Source organism: Electrona antarctica (assembly GCF_951216825.1).
Source record: "Electrona antarctica genome assembly, chromosome: 22".
Taxonomy (NCBI): Eukaryota; Metazoa; Chordata; class Actinopteri; order Myctophiformes; family Myctophidae; genus Electrona; species Electrona antarctica.
Window position 1 is genome coordinate 28,516,505 of NC_136805.1, and position 8,134 is coordinate 28,524,638.

Genomic DNA, 8,134 nt, shown 5'->3' on the forward strand with positions numbered 1-8,134 from the left:
GGACTCTGTGGGTGCTGGTGTGTTTCCTCCTCCGTGTCATCAGTGCCCATACCCAAGGTGGGGTTGGCAAAAGGGCCTTTCTGTGTGGAGTTTGCATGTTCTCCCCGTGTCCCCTAGGGTAGGTACCCTCACAAAAAACATGCAGTAATCCTGGTCTCTAAACTGCCTCTCCCTGGCCAGCCGGGGCGCCTGATGGAGGGGAAAGGAACTGGTTGGAATAACGTGTTCCTTCCACGTGCTACGTCCAACCAGGGAAACTCCCCCCTGTCAGATGTAAAGGAGCAACTTGGACACTCAGGCATGAAGGAAGCATGAGTTCAAGTCTGTTGCTCTCCCCATATCCCCCATATATGGGGACTAGGTTGGCGGAGGGTGTGTAGAGCCCAGGATCACATTAGATAATTGACACAGGGGTGAAAAATGGGTTACAAAATCGTGGGATAAAAAATATATTAAAAATTAAATAAAAACGCCATTGACAATGAAGGGAAAATTTACATCATCTTGTCCCTAACACAAACATTAAATGCCATTAACAATAAAGAGATTTTTTTTAAATTCACAGGGTGCAAGTAAAAATTGACAATGTTTCGATGTTATCGGTCACATCTTCATCAGGTCATCGTTGACCTGACGAAGATGTGACCGATTATCGAAACGTTGCCGGAAGGCCAGAAAGGAGAGTTACAATAGTCACGTCTTTATATGACTGATATCATAGTAGCGCTCAAGACCCTGATGCTAGATAGGAGTGTGGGGGCGGCAGCAATTCAGGAGTAGGTCACTTCTTCCTATGAAAGCAATAGGGCAGGTACTCCAGCACTGTATGAATATTATGTGTGCAAGTGCCTGCTGTCACTGGAGAAGTTAAACTTTTTTTATGCCTTGAATATTACCCATTTATAAACACACCCTGACCCCCACACATTATTTTAGCCCTTCAGCTGCCATCATAGACAAATAGAAATGTTAAAGGTAATTTAATTCTTCATTGCAGTGTCTGACACCGTTGTGACCCCCATCAGAAAATATGTAATGATTTTATATTAAAAAAAACGGGAATACCCTTTGGTGGTGCTGTTGCTATGTACACTATATAGCAACATTGTTTGTAATTTTTTAAATGAATATATGAAGTTTCAGAAAACTCAGGATTTAGGCGTTTTTAGAATTGACCTCGGGTCTAAATGGGTTAAAAAGAAATAAAAAGTGGTTAAGTAGTAAGGTACTCAAATGTGTTTCCTTTACAAAGTTTGTAGAGACTGCAAGTGATTTGGAGCTATATGTAAAAAAAAAAAAAAAAATTCATAGGATACTGCAACCAGTTGGCACTTTTGGACCCATGACTGAGTGACTAGCTGCATGATCACAGCTACAGATATTTTTTTTCTCTCAGACTGTAATTGGTGTTCTGGTCACAAGATGGCAGCAAGAGCATGACTATGTTGCTGATATCACACGCTCAGACATGGATACAGTATGTCACATACACACTCAGTGAAAATAAACTATTAAGGTCCATGGTCAAGTGCTATTACAATTCTCATATAAAGGGTTTTCCGATGGCAGTGAATACATGTGCAGTGATTTAAAGCAAATAAACATTGTGTATTGTATATTGTCATATAGCCAATTATTCTTTAGCTTAAAAGTGTGCATACACTATATCCCAAGGAAAGATATGGGGTGCTTTTCAATAACTATGCCTTGACTACACCACTGCAAGGCAGTGACGTACATTGTGTAAGAGAGAGAGAGAGAGAGAGAGAGAGAGAGGGGTGGGGGGGACAGGTAGTACAAGAGTGGTTGTTTAAAATCTACAGCTCTGAGTGTTTCACATACAGTTCACCGAATCCTCTGATTATCTGAAGAGTCCAGCTGTGAGGTAATGGTGAAGCTGTCCATCTTTGGCGGAGTAGTTCAGCAGCACAAGTCATTTCATGGATATTTCTACCCAACATGGATCCTCAACAGAGTTACTAAATCTTTCCATAACTTACTGTGCCAGTGTCGACCATAGGTGAGAGTGGATGGATTTTATGACAAGTACTCAAGCACTATGGAGATACACGCCAGGCTGTGCTTCATTTGGATACTCCTGAAAGGGACAGTTTATTTGGTAAGTTAATCTACAACTAAATACAGCTTTAACTATTGAGGGTAGAAATGTAGGCTAACATTCTGCATTTTAGTACACATACCCACTCGATTCCGATTCTGAATGCACACGTCAGTATGCCAACAATATGTAATTGAACCCAACTTAGAATGCATCTTTGTTATCAATGACATAATGTATAGGAGGGCAATCATATCAAATGCTTTACACAACAAAATCCATACATACTTACCTTTTATTTTATTTTGATTTCTCTATAATTGTGTGTGTGTGTGTCCCCTCCTCCTCTCAGCAGTTGGTAGTTAGCCAAGACCAGACCTATGGCAACTATACCATTGGCAAAGGAACATCGACTGAACTCAAGAGAAATCAAGGACCTTCCACTCTGAAGCACTGGGCGCTCCACACCAAGAGCCAGAACAAGAACACCAAAGTTTCTGTCCACTCATCCATCCCTTTCTCAAAGCAGGAATTTTGGGAAATGCTTGGAGTCCACACCAATTCTGACCCCTCTTTACAGATAAACCTTGGTCCCATGATGAAAGTTCACGGAACGTCAAAGTTCTCCAAGATGTTCAGTTGGGGTGACTTTTATTCCAACATCAAGACAGTCAAATTGAATTTGCTGGTCATGGGCAAAATCGTTGATCATGGAAATGGCTCCCTTGGAGTGTACTTCCGGCACAATTCCACGGGGGAAGGCAATGTGTCTGTGAGCCTTGTCCCACCCACGAAAGAGGTGGAGTTTGACCTGGAACGCCAGAGTGTGGTCCACCCTAAAGACTCCAAGACGTTCAACTGCAGAGTGGACTATGAGAAGGTGGAACGGAGCAAAAAGGTGACACCATGCAACTATGACCCATCCAAGACTTGTGCCCAAGAGCAGACCCAGAGCCACATCAACTGGATGTGCTCCAAGCCCTTCCAGGTCATCTGTATCTATGTATCTTTCTACAGTACGGATTACAGGCTGGTCCAGAAAGTGTGTCCAGATTACAACTACCATAGTCAAGGACCCTACTTAGCCTCAGGTTAATTGCACGTTCAGTCATAACATTTAAGAATTTAGCTTTAAGCCCACAAGACACTGCATATTGCTCAAGCAATGTTGAGTCATGCAATGGGGCTCCAAGAGTTTGCAAGGTAAATAATATTGCATAACAAAATACAGTAGGCTATACTGCATACTGTAGTCTGTATAATAGCCATTATTATAAAGCCTCTTTGTTTGGCAAAGTCTTGCTTGTAGTAACTACTAAATTATACAGTATATAGGCATTTTCACTGACAACTGTCCCCCTGATCCACTGATGTTTGACTGAGGTTTTGGATGGTTAAGGGCTGATCAATCCTTGGAAACAGATGATCCTCTGAGGTGACCCCGATGGGAATTAGCCAAAAGAAAAAGAAGGGCTAATATATCCAGTTTTGGGCAACCTATTTTACAAATATAGCTAGCTAAGCTAGTTACTCTTCAAAACTCAATTATCTCTTTCTACTTTGTTCCCAATGCGGTTGGTAATGTGGCTGGCTGAGGAGTGAGGACATACAGTATATGACAATGACTTCATGAACATACAATTGTGTAAAAGCTATACATGGATGGAGATGGAGAATTCAGTCTTTGATGTGGTAGATACAATTGCATTCACAACCCGTTTGGGAAACACTTTACTTAAAAGTCAGGTATATAATGCATTATAATCACATTTATAATGTGCTTGTTTATAATCATGTATGAGAACTTATAACGTTATAGTGCTGGTCATAATGCAGTGGAACAGCACAAATAACTACTTTAACTTAGTTCATTAAAAAGTGTCTTTGTTATAAGTGTTGTCACTGCTGTTATATCCTATTGACTCGCCTGTCAGTGAGGAGCCCCCACCGGGAAGGCCTTCGTCCTACTCCTCCCGCCCAACACTCCCTGCTGACAGGTGCCGCCCCAGCCCTCTCCCACCCGGCGCCCAACAAAGCCGGATGCACCACGGTGGATTCGAACCCACAACCTCCGTGGTGGTGCCTTATAAGTGCATTATAAATGTGGTTACCAGTATAACGCATTATAGACCTTAATATGAAGTCTTACTCTCATCTGCTGCAGCTTTATTTGAAGTTGTAGCTTTTGCCAAGCTACCCAGCTAGAGTACATGGTGAAAAAACTGCTTGACTACATAAGACCTAAATCGTTCTGAAAGCTGTGGAGCTACCAACATGCTACTGAGAAATGTAGTTAAGCTAATAGCTTAGCTAAGCTCCTGCCCTGCACTGGATATAATTGATCACATACACAGATATCAAACTACAGAAATGTCTTTCACCAGCTTATAGTCAGCAATACACATATTAAAGGGAAACTTCACCCTTTTTGCAAAAAAATACATGTTAATGGCATTTAGAAGATTTAGAACACTTTCCTGGGGGTCTTTGTGTGTAATATGTTGTTTTAGATATTTTAGATTTTAGCAGTGAGCCCAGTGTATCTGATGTCATGGACACTCACACTGGGCTCACTTACTTCCTGGACTACATCAAGGAAGCTTAGAGAAGGAAAGGACATGGTCACAAGGCTGGGCTGCGCCATGACACTTTCATGGATGCTTTCATGGGAGCCAAACTACGCCCGGAAGTTCGGCAGAATGCACTGGAGTCAATGAATGCTCAGTAACCAGCTCATGAACTGAGACCTTTTGTAAAGTAATCGCATCTGGACAATGAAAGAAGATATGTAACACATTAATGTCTGCTGCTGCTTTTCGATGTGTACACTGTGTAATTTTATAGAGGTATGGTATCTAAAGAGCACAAAGCACCTTTCTGAACGTACCAAGTATTTCCTGTCCGTCAGTCAAATCTCGCGATACCTCCGAGCCAGAAACGATACCTGCTGCTGTTTAGATCGTCAAATAAAATTATATACTGTGCACATCGAAAAGCAAGTGATTAGAAAAACACCTGTGATATGACTTCTTTTATATTCCTGAACCGATTATATGACAAAGGTCTCAATTGTTCATAAATAATGTTTGTTAGGAGCTGGTCCAGCGGGCTCCATTCACTGCCATGTATTCATTGAACGTCCGGTGTGAGTTGACTCCCATGAAAGTGTCCATGAAAGAGTCATGGCGCAGCACAGTCACGTGACCATTTCCTTTCCTTCTGAAAGCTTCCTTGGACTACACAAGGACTGTCTAAAGAGGACGAGACGCGATGTTGCTCCATGGTGCTCCATGGAAGGAAAGAAACATGCGCAGTTGAGACCAAGGAAGCTGAACGCGGAAGTGTTGGCTGCATATAGCCCATTGCGCATGTTTCTTTCCTTCCATGGAGCAAGATGGCGTCGCCCGTACGGTCTTTGCGTCTCGTCCTCTTTAGACAGTCCTTGGGACTACATGTTGTCTCAGTAAGACAGGAGCAGTGCACCAAAGCATTATGAGAATTGTAGTCCAGGAAGGAAGTGAGCCCAGTGTCGATGACGTCAGACACTGGGCTAATATCTAAAACCACATATTACACACAAAGACCCACAGGAACTTCTAAATCTTCTAAATGTCATTAACATGACAGGGGGGGGGGGGGGGGATACAGAATAAACTCTATAGAACTTGGAAGGAAAAAAAACATAAGAACCTTTACACTCGGCACTGTATTCAGAATGCTCCCATGTTCCTCACCCACTAATTTAGAGTGCAGAGAGAATGGGGACAAGATAAAAGCACAGAACTTGGAAAAGTGAATCTCAAATGTTTGAGACTATGAAATGGAATGCTGCTGCTATGCATTGTGTCATAATGGTAACGTTTATAGTGCATAGACTCCATCTTAAATACCACATCTGAAATTTGCAAGTCTGAAAATATAATGGATAATTGCAGGATCCTTTTCAAGTTTAGCATTTAAAATGAAATGTGTGGATGCAGTGTACGTTCTTCAATTAGGAACAAGGCTGAATTCAACTAAAGCCCTGCAGGCTCATCGTAAAATCACTGAGCGTCTTAATTACAAGGCTTTCTGGTGCTCATTAAAATGATGGATGGTGCCACCTAGTTCTAACTAAATGTGACAAAGTATGCTTTTAGTTTACCCCATGATGAAAAGAACAAAAGTTCGGGCTGCCAAGAAATATCATGACTAAGAAAAATAGAGAATGTATGAGTTATCAGGTGTCTTTGTAGAACTCAGGATTCTAGGCATGGACAAGATATTGTGGGTTTCAATCTGGCATGTTAGCGTTTCCTTTTCATCTCCATTGTGTGTTACCAGATAATTTAAAGCAGTATTAGCAACACTATTTAAAAAAACTATTTGGGACACAAACAGTGAAAGTACTATAAAATTACCACTTTGCCCATGTTTAATCTGATTCAATTCTGACACAAGGATTCAGAGGACCTGACATGAAACGTCCCATTATGTTCCATGTATGACACCGAGTTGGCCATCTGATGATACACGAAAGAAAGAAGATGTTCCATGTCTGAGGAAGCTTGTGACCCAGCGGAGAGAAGACAAACATTCAGCGAAAATATCACATCTACACACGTCACATTGCGACGTACTGTGTGCTTGTAAATCAGCCATTAACGGAAAAGAGATTCAGTTTAGAGTGAAAAGGGAGCGGACCAAGTACAAAGCCCTGGGGGACTCCAGTCAACTCATTACAAGGTTTAAGTGGTGAAGCTTCTTTGGGGAGTTCCTCAGTGTCATAGCAGCAGCACAAAGAGACCATGAGATGCAGATTCATAAACAATCTGTTAAGGCCAGAAAATGTGTCCCATGGGATTTTACTTCCTATTAAAAAAATGCCCATATTGCATGCATGCATATCCTATGTTTACAGTGCAGAGGAAGAGATGCACTCATTAGGTAAAGAGGTAAATGTAAGATCCTTGCAAATCGGAAGATCCATACCTAATTTATGCTCGGGTGACCGACTGTGTCACCAATAAAATGGCTTACGTTGACACTTTTTATTCCACAGAAGCATGAATTGTCTTTAATAATAACACATTTCATTGGTACTATTGAAAGAGAATGAATGCTTGAATGAAAAGGGGTCCAAAACACAAGCACATCAAAAGACGAGGCTCCTTCTATCCTTTAACCCATTTTGACCTGAGATGAGATTCTAAAAATGTCTTCTACATCCTCGATTTTTCAAAAATAGCAGACCTACAAGCTCGTAGCGCGCCACTCGGTGGCGCGCTACGAGCTTGTAGATCTGCTATTTTTCAATAGCTAAAGCATAACATAATGCTAACACCAAAAGGGGTTCCCGCCCAGAATGGGTTAAGTATTCTCTAATAAGTGCAGAACGATGCTTCACTCTCTTCGTTCTTCGAAGGGGACAACATTATTCAGCAACTTTCCTCCTCTACTTTTGACATGTTCTTAAAAGCATTGGTTCTCAATAATTGGGTTTTGCAATATTGGACCTGTAATTTTCATTGAACTTGAAGAATGTTAGTTGCGTAAATATTCACAATGTACACAACATTCCTCTATTAACATCATTCGTGTCTGTGATCAGTTACTGTACATCTGTTGATACCACTTACTGATAAAAAAAAACTAAGTGATATATCTATTTCTGTTCATATGCATAACCTGTGGATGTAGTGGTTACATATTAAAATGCATGCAATATGTGATGCCAATATACTGAATAGCCAGTCCTAACCCAAGTGAGAAGGCATTATGATGCTGCAATCTTTCAGGCCTGATCCATTCGGTAACCTTTATGCGTCCCCACCAGGTGGACACTGGGCTGTCAGCACGGAACAACAGATAACATCTGAGGTCAGAGGAGGCTTAATGTAACTGCCAGATCATAAGCCTAATATCTCGCCCCTGATCCAAGGGCCAATTCCCCTTTGTTTGAGCGGTAGATGCTTGGATTCCCACTTGGGAGACCAGAGTTTGAATACTGGCCGTTATATTATCATTCCTTCAAATTTCATGACATTTTGAGAAGCTTTTTACATTTCTACAACTTTCTCAGCTTCTTTTCAAGAC

General features: G+C 41.4%; 1 protein-coding gene across 1 annotated transcript; it reads left to right on the plus strand.

Moving 5' to 3' along the window:
- Positions 1–2,059: 2,059 nt before the first annotated feature.
- Positions 2,060–3,155, plus strand: LOC306915074 (neurexophilin-1-like; the record flags this gene model as incomplete). The annotated part of the gene is made up of 2 exons (XM_079492319.1): positions 2,060–2,119; positions 2,412–3,155. The coding sequence occupies 2 exons, from the start codon at positions 2,060–2,062 to the stop codon at positions 3,153–3,155; spliced, it is 804 nt and encodes a 267-aa protein (XP_079348445.1).
- Between the last annotated feature and the right edge of the window lie 4,979 nt (positions 3,156–8,134).